This window comes from Spermophilus citellus (genome assembly GCF_964194105.1).
Source record: "Spermophilus citellus genome assembly, chromosome: 11".
Lineage (NCBI taxonomy): Eukaryota > Metazoa > Chordata > Mammalia > Rodentia > Sciuridae > Spermophilus > Spermophilus citellus.
Window position 1 is genome coordinate 32514078 of NC_138192.1, and position 23013 is coordinate 32537090.

Below are 23013 nucleotides of genomic sequence, written 5' to 3' on the forward strand. Positions count from 1 at the left end.
GGATACATGGGATCTGACCCCTCCAAAGAGCCAGTAAGTTAGTGTAGGGAGACTGAGAGAGAGAGAGAGCAAAATCATTATACTGCAATATATTAAATGCAAGGCTAGAAATAGAAAAAGTCATGATAAGAATGGAAAAGAAGGCAGCTAATCTTACCAATCCACAAAAACATTCTGGATGAGGTGGATTTATGGGGTCCCTATAGTCTGGCATACAATAGATTTCAATTATTTGTTCAAAGTGTACACTAGAGATTCAGAAATGGATACAGTGTTCATTTACAAATATTTCAAATATTTATTGAGGTATGACAAGTCAACTAGAGATGATATCATATGTTGGGTGGCCCTCTTAAAGATGGTCAAGTCATTGATCTCTGTGACATCAATCTCTCCATCTGTAACATGGAGATAATAATAGCTAATTCATAGTATTCCAAAGAGAAATAATTTGGAAGTATGCATTATCATGTCTCATACATACCATTGTTTGCTAAATTGCGAATATTTTTACAGAGCAATTTCATTCACAAAATGGTAATAAAGCATATGATCATGTACCGTAGCTCGTAGCCAGTAATTGGCAGAAACTGCCTCAGGACTAAGAAGTTACAGAGAAGAATCACTGTGAGTAGACATGTATACTGCTCCCCGAGCTGTGCAAAGGCAGTCACATAGCCCAGGAGATTCTTAGTCTTCTCTTTTTACAGGTGACCTACAAGATAACAAGGAGTCTTTCTATGGGTAGCATTATATGGACATAAGAGTAGAGTCTGGAAGAAACAGGTTGGTCTTGACTAGTCCAAAAAAAGTGTGGCAATGGATGGGGAGTGCTGCCTAGGAACCAGGAGGAGGGGAACAAACAGGTGGCCCTGGAATTAGCAATTGAGGCAAGGAAGCATTCCTAAATACCCTAGAAATGCAGTCCTAGCAAACCTCAGAAGTGACTTTTGCTCAGTCCTGCAAAGGAAGGGTGATCTTCCAATTATGTCCCTGGCATCTGCTCAGTTAGCCTCTCCTCCTGCAGCCAAAATGTTTTGTCAAACTCCAGTCCTTTCCCAGGACATCCCTCAATTCACACCTGGATGAGACCAGGTCAGAATTAGGGCAGAAAGGAGACCATTGGTGGCCCTAAGGAAAAAGGGGAAAAGTAGAGAGCAATAGGAAATGACTGCCCGTTCCCATTCAGTGTTAATACTGTACAGGAAGTTCCTCAGCAGCTTTCTTTACTTGTTTATAGCAAAGAATTTGGTGAGAAAACTTCAAAAGGAATACAAATACCTGTCAAAAGCTCTAAATTTTCTGGGGAGAAGATGTCTGTGAAAACCAATATTTCACAAAGAAGAAAGGGATATTTTACATGAATTATGGGGAAATTAGTGAAAACATTCTCATGTCTCCCAAGAGAAGATCCTAGGGGAGTTCAGATGAGTGTTTTTTATGCCCTTTTCCTGAGGACCTTGGCTGATGGACCTTTGTTTTTGTTTTCAAACAGATGGACCAGCAGTTCCGGCTCACTTACAACTTCTCCCCAGCAGTGGAGTTCAGGACGATAAGGTCACTTGTCCTGGGTAAAGTCACAGGTCTGTTGTTCTACTCTGCACCTTTGCAATGTGACTTGTCAAACTAATAAATAAATAATATTTATTTGGAATTTTAGCAATTCATATCTGGAGCTTTTGCTCCCTTTATATCAAAGATCTAGGACTAAAATTTCTGATACAGAAAATTCTAAGATGCATGTATGACAGTAGTGGAGACTGGGATTTATTTCTCCTCTATAGAAACTTGAAAGAAGTAAATTGGTAAAGTAATTGAATAAGATAATAGAATTTTTCATTATTTTTTAAATAATTTTATTTGAAAGTTTACACTTAAGTTTTTTTTTTCCTTTGATTTCCTTGACTTTTACTTAAAGACATGAGCTAAAGAAATTGGGCTATTGAAAAGGGATTGGGATCTAATATAATAGTGGGTTTTTTCCTACTGCAAGTTTTGTGAATTTTCATTTTCTATATAAAGTTATTTAGTACATACATGCAAAGTTGAAATTTTTATATCTTTTTGATGAACTGAGCATTTATCACACTTAAATAGAGAGATTATTATCTCTTTTAACCTTATGTCTTTTGAGATTAAATTTATTTTGTCTATTAATAACAGGTATTATAGCTTTTCTTTGGTTATTGTTTGCCTGGTTATTGTCTTTTATTGTCTTTTCCTTTCAACTTTTCTTTTTCTTTAAGTCCTGTATATGACCTGATGAATAATATTTGGGGTGATTTTGATTTTTAAATCCATCTCGCCATCTCTGCTTTTTATATTGGCAAGTGCTGGTCCTTTCATGTTTTGTGGTTACTAGTATAGTGGGAGCTTTTTCTGCCTCTTTATATTCTATTGGCCAATTTTTCTCTCATGCTCTTTGTTACTCTATCAGTCATAATGCAGTGCAGAAAACACTGATAAGTTTAGGCATTTTAAGGGGGGATAAACTTAACACAAGAAACTTGCTTCTTATGAAATTGTGTTGGAATTTAGTGTGGATTTTTCTGAGGCCCTTTTGGAATGACTCCTTAGCAGTTCTGATTGGAGTAACACAGAGCTATAGGGAGTTGTTTATTACCTACTGTTGTGAGCAAGAGTCCAGAAGCCACAGTGGCTACAGTACAGCATATCAACTTGCAAGAGACAGGAGGTCTTGGAAAAATGGCTGCAGAGTGTGCCCCATTCTACCATAACTGCTCAACAGTGAAAGAATTGATAAAGAAGGGAAATGATTCCTATTTCACTGGCCTTCTAAACTGAGAAAGAGTATATAATTTCCAGGACAAAATTTGGATCCAGAAACTTAAGTGTATTAAGTCTAGAAAACATCGATTCTAGTTTCCCAAGTGACAGCTAAATGAACCAATCAATAGTAAGCAAATTCTGGATATACTGTTGTTTGTTTCTTATTCTATTTCCCCTCCTAATTATTATATTTTCTGTAGATACTGTTTATATTTTTATTTACTAATACTGTCACTAGCTTTTTATTTCCAATTCCTTCCTGTGTCTCAGAACTTTTTACTTTCTACCAGATTTGATTTTCTTTTTTCTGAACTAAATCCATTCAATTATCTCTTTCCTGTGTCAAGGTTCCTTGACTGTCAATTTTATCTGGAAAAGAAAAAAAAAACGTTTTATATCACCTTCATTCTCAGAAGATAATTTTGCTAAACATACAATTCAACACTGAAGGAGATTTTTTTTTTCCTCAGATGTTGAGAAAGTGTTCAGAGCTGTGATGGAGACAGTCCTGGCTCACATTAGGCACATAACACACATCTTTCTCCAGCTCTGCAATTAGTGATGTCACAATGGTACATTGGTACCTTGTATTGTCAATACTGGGGGGTGCTTATACTGTGGAAATCAGAACACTGCATACCAAGATGCTGCCTGTCTCTTCCCCCTGAACAGCCAGTTTTAAACATTCACAAACATACCACTTTACCCTTGTCTCCTGGTTTCAGTCGCTACTGCTGATATGTCTGTCAATTTGTCCTCTGACCACCTCTACCCACACTAAGCTACTTTCAAGGTCACCTCATTTTCTTTGGTCTTCTATAGTTCTATAATCTGGTTGTTAACGTTTTTAAGCATAATACTTGATGAGTTAGGCTTCCTGAATCTATTATTTAGTTCACATGCACCTATGTAAATAATTCATATGTATTATTAATCTGTATCTATCCATGAGTTTTTAAAAATTCTCAACATACCAAATATTTTCTTTAACATTTTATCTATTCAATTATTTTAGATCTCTATTGGATAATGCTTTTGACTTTCTAATTCTGTCCTCATATCTCTTATTTTCCTCTCATAACGATTTTTACTCTTTGACACAGTAGCTTGCATTCTGGACAATAAACTGGCTTTATCTTCAAATAATTGATCCTTCCTGTGTACCGAATGCCTTCTAACCTACTTGATAAGTCATTTTTCATTAATATGTCTTTAATTTCTTCAATAAACCTGTTGTTCTTTTGCTAAAATGTGGATCCATTAAGATAATTTCTTACCCTTGCTCATTTCCTCTGTTTCCAACTTTTCCTATCTTCAAACATTTCACTAATGGCTGTTGAACTTTTGACTCTGCTAATTTCAGTATCTAAGGTCTTGGGGTCTAAATCTGTTACTTGCTACTTTCTAGCACTCTTCCATGGTAGCTTGCTTTTACTTGCTTTTATCTCTGTGTATGTGTGCATGTGTAGACTTGCACTGGTCCATACTTAGTAGAAATTAACTTGTAGTAATCTGGAGGCTAAAATATTGGGAAGCTTTCATACAGGTCAGGTATTTTTTTGTTTTTGTTTTGTTTGTTTTTTTTTTTTTTTTTTTTTAGATGCCAAGTGCCAACAGGTGTTACCGATTTCAATGCTACCAGTGTCCACTGGTGCTATCAGTTTCTCCTTATTATTATTATTTCTTATTTCCTGAACAGAGGAGGAATATAAATTGGAGTTTCAAATCTCAGTGAAATCAAGCCTCTTGGTAAAATTTCAGCAGATATATTGATAATTTTAATACAATATATCATTTCATTACCCTTTTGATTTGTTGTTTCTGTTTGTTTTTCAATTTCAAGCACATCAGATTTAGACAGGATTTTACTTTATCCCGTATTTCATTAGATGATTTTTTTTTTTTCTGATCCAGTTTTTCTTAAGTTGAATGTCCAAGTCTTGGTTTCAACATCTTCCCTTTTCAAAGGCACAAAGTTTAAAATTCCAAGTCTTTTCCAAAACAACTCTTTTTTTTTTCCTCAGTGGAATGCTAATATTAGTTTTGGTTTACTATCTTGGTTTAACTTTCCTGTCTCTCAAAAAAAAAATCAAAAATTCAAATACACAGGATTTCTCTTTTCTTCCTGAAGCTCAGGAAGGCATTAAAATTATGTGTGTTGGTTTTAATGAAGGAGAATTACGTTTTTGATTGTGCAATCTATTAACATTGTCCTATGCTAAGAATATTTTGGACCATGGAGACCTCACTTCAATCAAATCAGAAGAACCTTGATAGGAGAGATCTAACTTTCTCACCACAAAGCTCAGACCTTTTTCATAGTGCCTGATGGTGTAATGGAAGCTTCAATAATACCTCCCGCCTTTTTTCACTCCATGTATCTTGGTACTATGTGTGGCAAGCCTAGGACCCTTCAACCTATCAAGTTAAATGCACAATGAGAATAATACAGTGGAATTTAAAATCAAGGTATTGCATATTTAACATCTTGGTATTTTTTTCTGATACTTTGTGATGATAATCAAGCAGGAAAGAGTTGAGAACTTAAAAATAAAGTCATTATTGTTGTAGGGTGGAGCCCTCTGCCTAGAAATGAATGGACTTCCTTCCCATCCAAACTTCCATTCAACAGGAAGATTTGGAGTCATGTTTGTGCTCGACATTTTTGGTCTGTGAAAGTTCTATAGCAAAATGTGAGGCTCATTATTAAGGAGGAATGTTATTTCTGGAACCATTAGAAAACAAAAGAATCAAGACCCATGAACCAGAGTGTAGAATGGATAGGGAGGAAATAGGAAAGAATGGTATAGAACCAGATAAGTAGAATTCATGCCAAATGCAACCTCACTCTGTAATTTTAGAAAATGACTTTGTAGGACATTTTCAACTATAAAATAAGGATTTACAAGCATTTTTTCATTATAGACACTAAGAGAAAAATGTATAGAAAATTTGTCTGTTTTCTTCAGTACCACTAATAGCATTCTACTGTAAAACAGAACCAAATTTGTTTATTTTCTTCTCATAAGAGGAAAGAGCAATTTTCTATTCTAGAGTATTCTAGAGGACAGTGACTTAGTATCATTCTGCACCACCCTTGGTGCTTCAAATATGATATATAAAAAAGCTTCTTTTGTGAGGATTCCTATGATGCATACTTGCCCATGAAAAGAGTAGACGTGATCATCTATGCCAAAACTGTATCGTTGGTTCTCTATAAATGTTGGGCATAATCTATAAGAAGCTGTGAATATTGCTAAGTCTAAGGTCTTTGTGTATGTGTGGGGGGGTGGGTGTTACTGACATTCCTTTTCTTCCAAGGGGAATTACTTTGTTCTGATGAACTCTGTCAGTGAGATTAAGAGAAAGTAACATGTGTGTGTGTGAGAGAGAGAGAGAGAGAGAGAGAGAGAGAGAGAGAGAGAGAGAGAGAGAGAATGAGAATGAGAATATATTTACAGAAATCATCCAATTGGAAAAGATCTTTTGTTTCTGGAAATTTACTTTATTTGAAAGTAAAAACTGGGTGTTCCTCAGATTCAAGAAAAATGTAACATCTTTGTTTTTAGGTCTTTAAGGTGTAATTTGTTCCTGTCACAGGAACATGGAGAGTCAGATTTTGGAATCCAAAAACCTTGAAGCTTCTAAAAGAATGTGTTTTTGTTGTTGTTGTTGTTGTTGTTGTTGTTGTTGTTTGTTTGTTTTTTTTTTTTAGTTCTTTGGTTTTTGTGTGTTGTTCTCTCTCTCTCTCTTTTTTTTTTTTTTTTTTTTTTTTTTTTTTTTTTTTTTTGGTGGTGGTGGTGTTGGGGGTAATGCCTGGGGATTGGTCCCATGACCTTAATCATGCCATTGAATTACAACTCCAACCCAGTATCTGTTTATTTTTTTTCCAAACCTGATTTCTTTTACTGCCAGAGTGTATTGTTAAATATGATTGTAAAGTAAAAAATAAGCACTTTTTTGGTGGATTTCAGAATCCCAGAATTCATTATTATTTTTCTGAAAGAGAAAATAATATGAGACCTTTTGCTGGTATGCAGATTTAGGAAATAGTTACTTATTAAAATATAGAAACAAGTTAAATATTAGGTGGGAAGTGGAAAATAATTATAATTTTGTGTTTAAACCATAAGTACCATATTCTGAATAGATTAATGTCTATAGGATTTGTACTCAGGACATGCTGATAGCTTTGTTTCTTTAAGCATTCAAAGTTTATTAATCCCTTGCCTACATGCCAGTTTGATAGGTTAAAGCTTACAATTGTAAGAGACATTTTCTGCTCTGATTGGTGTTTGCCCACATAGCTTCCAACATTCACTCAATCCTAAAAGGCCAGATAGAAATTGTAAAATAATCCTTTTCAGCCCACATAAAACCCATCTAATAAGAAAATTGCAAAGCAATCTGTGAGCACTTATGTATGCTTTTGGTCTGTTAAGGTGAATTGAGTTCTAGTTGTACCTATTGAAGCACGGGTTGTTTAATTCTCCCCAGACTCTCAGGTTTGAGCTTCAAGCCCTCCACAGCATCACAGTACTGTTGAATGAATGAATATCCTGAATGCTCTTCCATTGAAGCATTTCCCAAGTATCTTGCAGAAGGGAAGTTATGACTGCCAAATGACAAAACACAGCAGAATTTATACATATAAATAAAAGATGTGGCCTTCAACGTGCTCATTTGAGAAGACTATGCTCTAATACCTTTTTGATTTTGTGTACAGCTGGGCTGTTTTTATGATTCAAATATGGCCCAGTCAATATTAAATCGAGAAACAAAATTAGAGTGAAAGATGTTTGGTTTTGTAGGGACAAATTGACTGATGTGGATATCTCTTTCTGTCCCGTAATTACTGTCATGTGACTCTGATGATGCATTTATCTATTCTATACTTCTCCACTGGTAAAATGAAAACATAATTCATTGGACATATATATATCTCTGTAAGGATTCTATAAGATTTTATATTCAAAGTACTTGGTATTTAGAATTTACTCAATAAATGTTAGTTTCAACAGTTTTTGAGCATCAAAGACTGAAGAACATGAAAGAGAACTGATTCACTTCCATTGTGTCTAGAAAGTGACTACAAAGGTAAATTCTAAGGATATGTGCTCTTAATGGGCAGTTCTGAAACATGGTGAGTTGTGAAGACGTGAATGTGATTCACTGTCAATTAGCACTGTCCCAAGGGTAGATCAAGTTCTTCCCAGCATAAACAATGACAGCAAAAAGAGCCTGTCATGCTTGATGAAAATGAGAGTTTCAAGGCATATAATTCTGCTGAAGTTAAAAGCTCCAGTATCCTCATAATCCAACTCCTTGTCAATCTGTCTGTTTCCCACTCTCTTGTTTGACTCTGCTTACCTCTTTGTGGAGTTTCATTCTCAGATAGGATTTCAGTGGTACATAATAGGACAATCAGCAACTCCAGTCTTAAATACTACCAGTTCAGCATCCCATTTGGAAAGAAAGCCTTTCATTTTTAAAAGTGATAGAAGTTCTGGGATTGAGTTTTTGAAGAGCAATTTGTGCTGATGACAATCACAGACTGTTACAATGTGCAGGTGTTTGAGATATTCGAAACAATCGAATGCCAGGCCTGAATTATCTTCCCACTATGGTTCTACAGGGGAAGAAGTTGACTCAGTGTTAGCCACCTTTGTTGAAAACAAGGACAGGTTATTTCTCAAAAGGAAGGTGAGATGCATTACCTGAGAGAGGTGGGCTGTGAGAGGGGAAAAAAATTAACAACAACCAAAATCCAATAATATCACCACTTTTCTCATTTGCATTTTGCTGTCTTTTTCAAGCAGGAGGAAAGGGGACAAAGTTATAGGAATAGGGTAGGAGTCATGTATAATCTTGGGAAAGGATTGTGCTTATGTGCAGCAACAGTCCAAATATGAATGTGTTGCAATAGAAAAACGTAACAGTTTAGAGATATTCCTTGGAGAAATGCGTGCTACTTCCTTTGAACACATTTGTAGTTTCATAACACTCCAAAAATATAATTTCATTTAAATACATAGGTGTCTTTAATAATATTTTGCTTTGTTTATGGCCATATATGGATCTTTAGGAAATAAATAGATCCCCAAACTACTGACTCTGTCTTAGATTATAATATAGTGTAATTGTTTTACATTGTGTCCAAATAATTCTTAATGATACCATTTTTCTGAGTAATAAAATACTTCACATGCTTTAATGTAATCTGACCGTCTGCACCATGAAGTAAATGGCATATTTTAAAAGCATCCTGAAATATGATATTTCAGGATTTATCTCAACTTCTCAATATACGTGTCTTGTATTTTCTACTTTATAGATAACCAATGATGGATTGCAACTGGGTTATATAGGATTTTTGTTATTATTTCTTTTTAAAGTAATGAACTGCATTTTTCCCCATGGAGAAGCTCAATAGATGATTTAGTTTCTCCTCATGTAACAGAAATGTATGTTATCTTCTGATTTAAGATGCAATTTTATTTCTGTTTCTTAAATGAATCACTTCATGATAGGAGCACAGGCCTCCTCCGTACTCGGCTGCTCTATAAAAGTTGACTGCTTTTTTTCTAAGAGCAAAAACAGTCTCTGAACAGCATGCCCTTGAGTTACTCATTTGATATCCTCACTTGTCTGTTCTGTGTTACTAACAGGTTAAAAAATGAGTGAAGCAAAAGTATCGATGATATGTTGCTTCCAAATACAGAATGTCCTTAGCTAGGTGGAGCAATTGCAAATCCATTTCTAAGAGGGGTGGCCTTGCAAAGAAGTGCCAGACTTACCATCTTTGCCTGTCTGCTTTAGGAAAGGATGGTTTGTAGGTTGACCAGAACATATGGAGCATGACTGTTATTGATAAAAAGTTCAAATTAATTGTCTTCAAACAAAGTTATGGATCATTACTATGGGTCACATAATGTGGTTGGCCATATTGATACTGAAACAAATGAACAAGTAAAAAATCTCTGCTATAAATCTTGCTTACCTTTAAAACTATTTTTCTCAAAGGAGTATTATCAGAGTATGGTTAAGAATATGAAAGTTCTCCAAGGATATATACTAGGTTTTTTTCCCACTATAACCAAATAAGAAGACTAATACTAGCATAGAGTTTATGATACATTAATACTAAGATTATAATAAAACAGAGTAGTTATTATTGGTATTGTTATTTAATAATATATTGCTTTGTGCCAGGTCTAAGCTTATTTTTAGGTTAACTTCTTTTTGATCACATCCACCCAGGGAGATAGGTACTATCATTACTTATACTTTACACATGAGAAAGTTGAGTCATAGATGACTTGCCCAATGACAGGAGCCTAGTAGGTGGCAGACCTGGCAGGGAAAGGCAGACACTGCCAGTCGGATTCCATATTCCCAACCAACCCTGCCACAGTTTGATTTTTAAGGACAAACATGAGGAATTACAAGGAGAACACACTGCCTTTTCCTGCATCAAAGATTTGTCTATTCAGACTTAATGGGTTTATAGGAAAAGGAAGAGTAAGGCATTAGTCATGAAGAGGGTGTAGCATATTTCTTATAAGTCAGGCTTCGGAATCAGCCCTGGGTTCATACTCCAAGTCCACTATTGACTAATGTGACTAAACAAATGGCTTAATTTGCTGAACTTCAGCTATCTCAATTAAAATACAGGTATAAGGTGGTAATGTAGAAGGTATACCTGACATATATTAAAATCTCAATGAATATATTGCAAGAACAATACTGAAGGATGATGCTGATGATGATAAAGATATGAGAGGGGCTGGGGATGTGGCTCAAGCGGTAGCGCGCTCGCCTGGCATGTGTGCGGCCCGGGTTCGATCCTCAGCACCACATACCAACAAAGATGTTGTGTCCGCCAAGAACTAAAAAATAAATATTAAAAATTCTCTCTCTCTCTCTCTCTCTCTCTCCTCTCTCACTCTCTCTTAAAAAAAAAAAATAAAGATATGAGAAACTCCCTCATCCAACCCTTTCCTTTTGAGAATGACATTTGTCTCCCATTGTGTTTCAGAGTAAGTATGTCCCATAGGGGAGAAAAAATATGTCCTCTGTATTCTTGTATAATGAAACTGGATTTCCCTTTCTTTCCTGCTATGAGGGAGTGAATGGATGCGACAATGTGTGCTCTTGCCTCCTATTGATAGAAGCAAATAGTAGAAGCAGCGGGTGTAGACAATATTCAGTTTCTAATAAGATCATCTAACTCTACCTGATGTTATTTAAACTTAAGTTCTCAGGAGCAAAGCTGCTGGTAGTCTATAACAGTTTGATACTTGGTAGGTCAACTGAGCTTAAATTTATTAAATCTAAGCCAGGCTTGGTGGTGTACACTTAAAATCCCAGCAACTTGGCAAACTAAAGCAAGAGAATACCAAGTTCAAGCTCAGACTCAGCAATTCAGTGAGGCCCTAGTCTCCAAATAAATTAATAAAATAAAAAAAGGATGGGGATGTAGCTGAATGGTAAAGTGCCCCTGAGTTCAATCCCTAGTATCAATAGAAAAAAAAATCATAAAATCTGATCTGGTATTTGAAGATATCAATCATTACTTCTCCCCATCTCAGAATGGGGTAATCATAAAATTGCAAAGAACTTATTTATGGCTTTATTCTTCTTGCTACAATATTGGCAGGTACATATTAAGTGTTCAATATGTTTACAAAAATTTTATATATGCACTATATAAAACATTATATGTATAAAAAATTTTATATATACATTTATATATATATATATGCAGTAGTAACCTGAAAAATTATTTACACATTAATGGCCCCAATACCATGCAACTGCTTGCCACTAGATTTTAGATGAGGCTCTCCAGGCTCCTTTATGCTATCTTTTCTTCTTACAATGGTATGTGTTTGTAAGTCAGAAAATGTATGTGTTTGGAATCTGGTAACTCTGACCTCAAATTCTATGAAGGTCACTTGCTATTTATGCCACTATTAACTTGAGCTCTTTGAGCCTTAGTTTCCTCATCTGTAATGTAGTGGTCATACTTGCTTTATGGATTTCTTATGAAGATTATAGATAAAACATGTAAAATGTCTGGCACCTAGAAATATTTACAGACAGAGGCTATTGTTAACAAGATCATGCAACCACGCTGCCTATTGATTTTCTTTGGTTGATATTCCTCTTCCTAGCCAATGGCACTGCTATTGACCTGTTTGCCCTTTGCCTGGGGAATCTGGAACGGTATTATAAATGTCATTGCTGACAAGGTAATGGAGTGAAGAGGGTATGGATAAGAGTAATGAACTCCCTGTAACTGTCTTGTAGAGACATCTCCCAAGCTTGTTGAGAATAGAAGCACTTAATTGGTTAGAAGCTAAATGAAATGGATAGAAAACAAAGATCAAAATTTTAGATGCCTTCCCATGGGGAAGAAGAGGGTATCAGAGGCTCAGGAAGGTGGTGTGGCATTGCTCACTCATTGACTCTACTGAAATTTTGTTTTTGCAGAATATCATTAACTAAAATAGATTGAATATTAAAATTACAATTCACTGAGGAATTGTAATATCTCTTCATCCTTTTCTAAAAGAGATTTGCCTTGTGTCCCTGGATTTTTTATTTTCCATTTCCACAATTGTTATTACCAGTTATCAGTATCAGAGTTAGGGTCTGATGGTTAATATTCTAGTTTCCTACTGTTTGGTTGTTAAAGATTCACAATGCCTGTTTCCCAATGGGTAGAATAAATAAGTAAATCATTATATGTAAAAAAATTTTTTCTCATTTGAGTTCATTTCCTTAAAATTAACTACTTACTGCTCTAATCAATCCAAAGATTTGGATATATGCTTTAACTTACTCATTATTTCCTCACCATTTTCAAAGTACACCTATTGAATATAATCTTTGGATAGGGATTGCCTCTCTTAAAACATAAACATAACATAAATACTTGTTATTAGGAAAATTACCCCCTAGAATTATTTGTAGGTAATTCATTTACTGTATGTCTCTTAAACATCTATGAGATGAAGGCAAGGTAAAGTATGGAATTTTAAATAGGTATGGCCTATGGGGCTTTGTTACTAAAAAATGAAACCCATCTATGGAGATATGATACTTACTTAACAATCATAATATGAGTAGTTTTGATAAATGATATGCAGATTTGATGTGCTTAGGGTTAATAAGAAAGAGAGACCATGTATCTTAGTTTGTTTACTGCTGGTACAACACAATACCACAGGATGATAATTCCTAAGCAATAAAAACCCAGCAGCATGGAACCAGCATCTGGTGAGGGCCTCCAGGCTGAATCATAATATGGTGACAGGGCAAATGCACATATATGAAAAGGGAAGGAAAACTGAGTCCAATGCTTCCTTTCTATCAGAATAACCCACTCCCAGGATAAGTAATTCACTTCTACAGTGACATCACTAATTCATGAATGAAATCATTCACTTCTGCAGTAACATCACTAATTCATAAATAGACATAAGTAATTCCATTCATGAAGCCTGTCATGCTAGGAGTGTGGTTTATAACTTAAGGATCCATATATATTGAAGGTTTGGGCTGGGTGCCGTGATGCCTGCCTGTAATCCTAGCAGCTTGGGAGTCTGAGGCAGGATAATTGTGAGTTCACAGTCAGCCTCAGCAACTTAGTGAGGCCCTAAGCAACTTAGCAAGATCCTGTTTCTAAATAAAATATAAATCAGTGGTACTTAACCAGTGAGTCACATCTTAAGCCCATTTTTATATTTTGTTTGGAGACAGGATTTCAATAAGATGCTTGGGGCCTTTCTGGGTTGCTAAGGCTGGCTTTGAACTTGTGATACCCCTGCCTCATCCTCTAGAGCCACTGGAATTATGGGCTTGTACTAGCATGCCCATCTTATTGTGTCATTTTTTAAAAATTATGCTAGCAAGGCAAAAGTGGTATTTTACATGTTGTTCAAGAAAAGTATATTTCAGAAGTAATTCCAGTCTTAAATGTGTTATGCCCCAGTGTTGTAAGTGATATGCAAATATGTCACTTCAAAAACTTATATTTGTAAATACATATTTATAACACCAAAAAATAAATACAATATAAAATAAAGGGCTGGGGAGGTGTCTCAGTGGTTAAGTGCCAATGGGTTTAATCCCTTGTACAAAAAAAAAAGAAAAGAAAATGAATATGAAAAACACAGTTTGATCTCCAACATCTATATAATGTTGGGAGGTGGAAGCTTCCGGAGGTGAGATCTAATGGGAGGTCTACAGGTTCAATGTAGGCATTGCCCTCAGAGGGAATTTTTCTATGGACCTGGTTAGTTTTTGAGAGAATGTCATTTTAAAAGTATGAGCCTGGACCCACCTAGTCTGCCTTTGGCTTCTGATTTCAGAGGTAACTGTTTTCTCTCACACATGCTCTGGCCCCTACTACCCTGAACAATGTAATGCAACTGAGAGTATCCCAGACAGAACAAAATCAATGCTAGCATCTTGTCTGTGAAACTCCAAAGCCAAATAAACCTCTTTTTTCATAAGTAGCTTGCCTCAGATAGTTTATAATAGTGACCGAATGCTGATTAATACAAGCCCAGGGGGAATTCATGACTTAGTCACCTCTTAAAGATCCTATAAGGAAAACATGCATGTTGAGATAGGAGGACATTACAGAAGACATGCAGTGCTCTGCAAAAAGAATCCAAATTTTACTGTGTAGGTAGGAGAAGAAGTCAAAGAGAACTCTCATGGGTAGAACGGCTGTTGTTAAGTCTCTCTTGTGGATATCAAGTAGGATGGAGAAGAAAGAGACGTGGTGTGGAGGATACGTAATAGCTAATCCTTTAAGAAGGGAACAACAGTCTAAGTGGGGAGGTTCAGGTGACAGGTATGGAATAGAAATTGGAAAATTTGGATAATTAGTTGAGTAGGAAAACAGAAATGGAAGCAACAATAGGAATGGAAAAGAGGTGTAACTTTGGCCAGTCAATCCAAATGGAAATCCCACAATCCTGGTCTGGCCTGCATCAATGTTTATTAAAATGGGGCACACATTATAAGGGATGATGATACTGAATTATTTTTCCTGCTTCTTAAGCCAGCTCTCCATCCTGCTCAGCAGCTTGTGGATTTGAGAAGTCTTTTTTTTTTTTTTTTTTTTTGAGAGAGAGAGAGAGAGGAGAATTTTTTTTTAATATTTATTTTTTAGTTTTTGGTGGACACAACATCTTTGTTTGTATGTGGTGCTGAGGATCGAACCTGGGCCTCACACATGCCAGGCGAGTGCACTACTGCTTGAGCCACATCCCCAGCCAGAGAAGTCTTTATCATTAAGGACAGGAGGGAGAGAAGCATATCAGATTGCAATGAAGAGAGAGTTCCACTTGGAATCCTGGAAAATCATAGAGGGGATTTTGACATTAGTTCACAGTTGCATGAGACCTACCCTTCCCCAACTCAAATTTGTTCCCATTTCACTGACTTATATTTATTTTCTGTATATATTGCAGCTTCCCTAGGAAAGGGAATACTCCCTAGGAAAGGGAATACTCTGTGTGAATGCAGAGATTCTTTGTTATCCATAGTCTTATTATTCCTACCTGGAAAGAAGAACTTGGTGCTCTGCTTATGATTCAGATGTATTTTACAATGCAGTTCTTTTGATTAGTGCATTACAGACAAAATACCTGTTTCCACCACAGAAGAAAAGTGTCTGTGTTCGTATTGCTGATTTTAGAATCCATGTTAGGGTGACCACTCATTCTGATCTTTCATGGAATGAAGCATTTTTAGGGATATATGATTATTGGTGCTAAAACTAAAAGTCCTTGGCAAGCCAGGACATTAGCCACCCTTGACCATGCTCAATTTAGGGATTTTGAATAGTTTAACAGAAGTGGGGTCAGAGTTTTGAATGACAGGTGAGCAACTCTTTTTTCTCATGATTTTCAAAGTGACAGCTGAATACAGCTGCCCCCATCCAAGATGGTATGTGATGAGTTGACCCAGTTGAGACTGAGGAAGGATTTAGAGTAAACCAATCAGCTTACTGAATAGCATACACTGAGTCCTTGCCAGGGTGCAGAACACAGTACCCAGGTGTGCCAAAATGATAGAATAAGAGCATGAAGGCATTTCTTCTCTTAAAAGGCCAGTGGTCTGAGTGTGGAAAACAAATTTGGGTGCAAATAGTTAATTATGGAACCATTTATATTTAGAATGTAAAAATTCTATTCTGAGATTATAGAGAAAGGATGAATCAAAACAAAACTGTCAGTAACCAGGATGCTGTTCTGCTACCCATCCTAGGTAGAGGGTCAGCTCCTTTTACCTTGGTAGAGGGTCAAGTTCTTGAATGAAGGAGGCACATCAATTGTAGCTTATGCCGAACAGTGGTGTCTGGGCTGGGTAATATCTAGGTGTCAAGTGCAAATCACTTCAGTTGCTCTAGATTTCTAAACAGAAAGCCCTGCATCTATCATTCATTCTAACAAGAACTCACATTGTCTTGGGACCTGTGGCGGCTACTTTGGCATATTGTGAAAGGTAGGCAAGGGCTTTGTTCATACATTTGTGTCTAGTGCTATTCCCCAAATATGTATCAATAAATCTCTTATACATGGAGACAGGAAGATAAACTGTTGGAGATTAATATTGAGCTTCAAGTTTGAATTATCTTCTCTTATCATTCTGAGTTTATTAATAGCCTCTGTGTGTGTATGTTTGTGTGTCCATGTACGTGAGAATATTACTTTCTCATTGTTTTGGAGAAATCCATGAGAGGAGCAAATTTTCAAGAAAAAGAGCTCTGTTTAGACACATGAGTGCACACATGTCTTTGTGCATGTGTATCTTTGTATGTGCATATGACCGTGTCAAGTTTGTACATAATTGTGTGTATGTGTTTGTGTGTGTGTGAATACAGATGTGTGTGTCCATGTGTATGTGGTCTTTGTTTTGCTTATCACTGCACAGTTTCTTTTCCCAAGTTTTTTTTTTTTTTTTCTCATTTAAGTCACTGGGTCTCATTCCCTCATTTGAGGGTTTCCTCAAATTTCCATGCTCTGGAATAGTCTGCTTATGTTTCAGAATGAGTTTGGCCAGATGCCTTGACTGGGATCTACCCAGAAGAAGAGGAAGGAGTCTCTAATTAGAGGAACTCCACAATCTTTTTCTTTAGGCCATTCTTGGGGCAGGCAGATTTCCTAGGAAAGACTTTCCAATCTCTGGTTTAAAGAGGGAGGGTTCTGAAGTTCCTGTTGGGGAACAGAGTCATGTCCAGGATTTCAGTATCTTCTGAGTAAAAGCCCATTCTTTTGTCATTTTTCAGTTCACATCCTTGACTTTAGCTATGAGTGTTTTTTTTCTCCTGTCCTATCCCTGCAGTGTTATGGCACTTAGATTTATTCTTTTCTCCAAAAATATGGGTATGTCAGGTTATAAAGTGGACTGTTTAGAACGATTTCATTTTCCTCTAAGATTTCTATCTTGTGAGGAGACTGTGAAGAGTTGACTGAGAGAGGACTAAGGACATTTAGATGACAGACCTCCTAGTTTTACAACCCACCTTTGTCAGTCAGAGTTCAAACAGTGAAGCACAATCAGTAGTGATCATGCACTGTGACTTACTGTCCAGAATTAGTTCCTGTGGTTATGGAGGCTGGGGATAATATCTGCAGTCTATAGCTCGGGAACACAGGAAGTGCCGGCTGAAGCTGGAATTTCTTCTTCAGGGAAGTTTGAAAAGCCACCCTGTTATAAAGGACTTGAACATGCTGGAACTTGACCCACCCATATGACCTAGGATGATTTTTCTTACCTAAAGTCAACTGATTATGAACTTTAGTCACAAAATACCTTCATGGCAATGCTTGTGATTAGATTAGTCCTTGATTAAGCAACAAGAGACTGTATCCTATTTAAGATGACACATGACCCATCAACAGATCTTTACATCACACTCTGTTTTTTCTTATTAAGGTGAAATCCACATGAGATAAAATTAACCATTATAAAATCAACTACCTTGATTTGACCATTATATACTCTATGTAGCATCAAGTTACCTCATTATATCCTGTAATGTGTAAAATTAAATCAGTAATTAATAAAAATAAATTTAATTTTTTAAATTAGAAATATGCAACTCAATGACATTTAATTCAATTACGATTTCATGAAACTATTACTTTATCTACAAAACATTTTCATCAGTCACAAAGGAAACCCCGTACCCTTAAACAGTCACTCCCCATCCCTCCCTCTTCTGAAGCTTTGAAAAGCATTAATTAATCTTTTTTTCTATCTGTTTTGCTTTTCCTTTTCAGAACATTTCATATAAATGGAATCATACAACTGGGGAAACTTTGTGTCTGACTTCTTTCACTTAGGATACTTTTGAGGTTTATAACATTACTTTAAATGTCAGTACTTCCTTCCTTCTTATGAATGGATAATATTACCTTGTATGCACTACAATGTATTTTTAGTGCATCTAGTATTTGATGGACATATGGGTTATTTCCATTTGGCTATTGTAAATAATGCTAAAGCAAACATGTGTGTACCTGTATCCATTTGAATACCTATTTTAAATTCACAAGTGTGGCTGTGAAGGTATTTTGTAAATGAAATTCATACTCAGTCGACTTTAGGTAAGAAAAATTATCCTAGGTAATCTGACAGGATCTGGTTTCTTTGGAAAACCATGAATACCCAAGGCTTAAGTGAGTGGGATCAATCCAGCAAATCTTCACTTATAACCTATGTTTCCCACATTCTCATTCCCATCCTTATGAGTACAAGAAAATCTTCAAAGATAACTCCTGGTTGATTTATTATTTTAAGTACCTGCCTTTGTGTGTGACTGAGAAACCAAACATACTACTAAATGTTACACTATTAAACATGAAATATCACTTAGGATAAGAAGAGTCACTGTGTACCATTGCATGGTCTTTCTCCAATCAGTGGTTCAAGGATATGTTGTTAGCCCCCCAACTGATGATAAGCAGTAGGTGCACAGGCAAAAATGTCTTTTTGCTCACAGAGCTGTGTGGCACTGAGCAGCTGCTAAAACTCTCTTGGCTGTGAATTTATCCTCTTTGAAATGTCAGGGACTGCCAGGTGATCTTTGAAGTTTATTCTAGTTTTGAACATCCTGTGATATTGTGATATATGGAAATTTGATGAAATTTGACTTTGAAAATCCAAAGCAGACCCTAAAGTCATATTTAATTTCATTTTTAAAAAGGGTAAAAAAAAAAAGAAAATTGAAAGTCAATTTTGCCGACCTAAATTGGTGAATATCTAGGTTACAAGAAAACCTACTTTTCCATTTCTGTTGAAAAAGAAATTGAGCTTGGTGATATTCCCAGTTAAAATACCAGCTTACACTCAATAATTGTATGAAGGAGAAGTATGGGAATTTTATGATATATGTTTTTTTTTAAGCTTGTGTAATTCCAAACTCTTCTTGCCTTATCCTCATACCTGAATGTGCTCTGACCACACACCCTGAATTCCCATGGAAGAAATCTTTCAATTGACTGCCTATTGCAAACACAGGCCCAGGCACTTGACTGTCTGCAATCTCTTGCTGTCTCTTGAATTATATCATTACTTTGGTGTGTAGAAGTATCTAGTCACTCCTCATCTTTTTCCTTTTTCTTCACATAGTGGAGAAAGTATGGAATTTGGAGGTATATGCCGCCAGCTTCCACTGGACTTATTTATAGAGCATCATAGTTTTGTGAATCCTTAAACCTTCTGGATAGGAACTTCTAATTCATAGAACTTCATCAACTTAAATTATTGAAGCTCATAATTTCATTTTAAGGGTGGCAGTGTGAAGGAATTTAGGACTCAAGCTTTTGGCCTGCCAGGTCTTCAAAAAAGGAAGAAAGATATCCAGAGAGCTGAGATAGTGAACTAGACTCAGGGCTTGTCATTCAGCCTTGTGCTCTCTGGTAAAAGGTGCACTTGAAGAATACTCAGGAATTCTGATTCTTTTAGAAAATCATAGTGCTAGCTTTTCTGTGGCCAAAAAGTTTTTTGTAGGTAGCATTTATGTCCATCTTGCATCCTGTCATCTTTTTTTTTTTTAATTTTAGTTACTCTTTCTTTATTTTGGTTTATTTTTTTTTTGTGATGAAAAAGAAATTGAGCTTGGCGATATTTTATACCTTTTGTTTTTATTCTAATTTGTTATGTATGACAGCAGAATATATTACAATTCATATTACACATGTAAAGCATGATTTTTCATATCTCTGGTTATACACAAAGTAGAGTCACACCATTTGGGTCTTTATATATGTACTTAGGATAATGATGTCCATCTCATTGCGCCATTTTTCCTACTCCCATTCCCCCACATTTTCTCTCCCTCCCCTTTGCTCTATCTAGAGTTCTTCTAATCCAACTATGCTCCACCCCCTAACCCCATTATGAATCAGCCTCCTTATATCAGAGAAAGCATTTGGCATTTGTTTCTTGGGGATTGGCTAACTTCACTTAGCATAATATTTCCAATTCCATCCGTTTACCTGCAAATGCAATGATTTTATTCTCTTTTAATGCTGAATAGTATTCCATTGTGTTTATATACCACATTTTCATTATCCATTCATCAACTGAAGGATATCTAGGTAGGTTCCACAGATTGTGAATTGTGTTCCAATAAACATTGATGTGGCTGTATCCCTGAAGTATGCTGTTTTTAAGTCCTTTGTATATAGACCAAGGAAAAAGATAGGTGGGTCAAATGGTGGTTCCATTCCCAGTTTTCCAAGCAATCTCCATACTGCTTTCCATATTGGCTGCACCAATTTGCAGTCCCACAAGCAATGTATGAGTGTGCCTTTTCCCCATATTCTCACCAACACTTATTGTTGTTTGTGTTCTTAACTGTTGCCATTCTGACTGGAGTGAGATGAAATTTTACAGTAGTTTAGATTGGCATTTCTCTAATTGCTAGAGATGTTGAAAAGTTTTTTCATATATTTGTTGGTTGATTGCATATAATCTTCTGAGAAGTGTCTGTTCAGTTCATTGGCCCATTTATTGATTCGGTTATTTTTTTTTTTGATGTTAAAATTTTTGAGTTCTTAAATTTTTTTTTAGTTCTTTATATGGCCTAGAATTTAGTGCTCTATCTGATGTGTGTGTGGTAAACATTTGTTCCCAAAATATATGCTCTCTATTCAAAACTTATTGTTTCTTTTGCTGATAAGAAGCTTTTTTAGCTTGAGTCTATTCCATTTATTGGTTCTTGATTTTAATTCTTGTGCTATAGGAGTCTTAATAAGGGAGTTGGGGCCTAGTCCCACATGATGGAGATTAGGGCCTGCTTTTTTTCTATGAGTTGCACAGACTATGGTTTAATTCTTAGGCTCTTGATTCACTTTGAGTTGAGTTTTGTGCATGGTGAGAGATAGGGGTTTAATTTTATTTTGTTGCATATGGATTTCCAGTTTTTCCAGCACCATTTGTTGAAGAGGCTATCTTTTTTCCAATGTATGCTTTTGGCACCTTTGTCTAATATAAGATAATTGTAATTTTATGGATTGGTCTGGGTGTCCTCTATTCTGTACCATTCATCTACAAGTGTATTTTGATGCCAATACCATGCTATTTTTGTTACTGTTTCTCTGTAGTAAAGACTAAAGTCTTGTATACTGATGTCACCTGCTTCACTCTTCTTGCTAAAGATTGCTTTAGCTATTCAGGATCTCTTCTTTTTCCAGATGAATTTCATGATCTTCTTTTTCTATTTCTATGAGGAATGTCATTTGGATTTTGATCAGAATTTCTTTATATCTCTATAGTGCATTTGGTAGTATGGTCATTTTGACAATATTAATTCTGCCTATCCAAGAACAAGGTATATCTCCCCATCTTCTAAGGTCTTCTATAATATTTTTCTTTAGAATTCTGTAGTTTTTCTTGTAAAGATATTTCACCTCTTTGGTTAAGTTGATTCCCAAATATTTTACTTTTTTGAGGCTATTGGAAATGGGATAGTTTTTTTTTTCTTTCCCTTTCAGAGGATTTGTCACTAATATACAGAAATGTCTTTGATTTAAGGGTGTTGATTTTACATCCTACTACTTTGATTAATTCATTTATTAGTTCTAGATGTTTTCTGGTGGAATTTTTTGGGTCTTCTAGGTATAGAATCAAATTATCGGCAAATAGTTGCTAATTTGAGTTCTTCTTTTTCTATAGGTATCCCTTTAATTTCTTTCATCTGTCTAATTTTTCTGGCCAGTGTTTCAAGAATCTTATTAAATAGAGGTGGAGAAAGAGGGCATCCTTGTCTTGTTCCAGTTTTCAGAGAGAATGCTTTCAATTTTTTTTCCCTTTAAAATGATGTTGGCCTGGGGTTTAGCATAGATAGCTTTTATAATGTTGAGATACGTTCCTGTTATCCAAAGTTTTTCTAGTGTTTTGAACATGAAGGGGTTCTGTATTTTTGTCAAAGGCTTTTTCTGTATCTGTTGAGATGATCATATGGTTCTTATCTTTAAGTCAATTGATGTGATGAATTATATTTATTGATTTCCGTATGTTGAACAAATCTTGCATCCCTGGGATGAATCCAGTTGATCATGGTGCATGATCTTTTTGATATATTTCTGTATTCAATTTGTCAAAATTTTATTGAGAATTTTTGCATCTATTTTCATTAGAGATATTGGTCTGAAGTTTTCTTTCTTTGAGGTGTCCTTGCCTATTTTGAAATCAGGGTGATACTGGCCTCATAGAATGAGTTTGGAAGTGTTCCTTCTTTTTCTATTTTACAAAATAATTTGAGGAGTATTGGCACTAATTCTTCTTTAAAAGTCTTGTAGAACTCAGCTGTGTATCCATCTAGTCTTGGGATTTTCTTGGTTGGTAAGCTTCTGATGGTATCTTCTATTTCATTGCTTGAAATAGATCTGTTTAAATTGTGTATATCATCCTGATTCATTTTGGGCAAATTATATGACTCTAGACATTTTTTGATGCCTTCAATATTTTCTATTTTATTGGAGTACAAGTTTTCAAAATAATTTCTAATTATCTTCTGTATTTCTGTAGTGTCTGTTTTGATATTTTTCTTTTTTATCACATGTGTTAGTAATTTGAGTTTTCTCTCACCTTCTCTTTGTTAACATGGCTAAGGGTTTATCAATTTTATTTATTTTCTCAAAGAACCAACTTTTTGTTTTGTCATTTTTTTCAATTTTTTGTTTCAAT

At 35.6% G+C, this 23013-nt stretch overlaps 1 protein-coding gene across 2 annotated transcripts in view; it reads left to right on the forward strand.

The window, feature by feature from the left end:
- Positions 1-23013, forward strand: part of CNTNAP5 (contactin associated protein family member 5) — a gene marked incomplete at both ends in the record, with an annotated part of 785818 nt that overhangs the window by 734687 nt on the left and 28118 nt on the right. For both annotated transcript variants that reach the window (XM_081262143.1, XM_081262144.1), the window contains one exon: positions 1496-1583. In XM_081262143.1, the coding sequence (XP_081118269.1) occupies positions 1496-1583 (88 nt within the window). The remainder of the gene's footprint in view (positions 1-1495; positions 1584-23013) is intronic.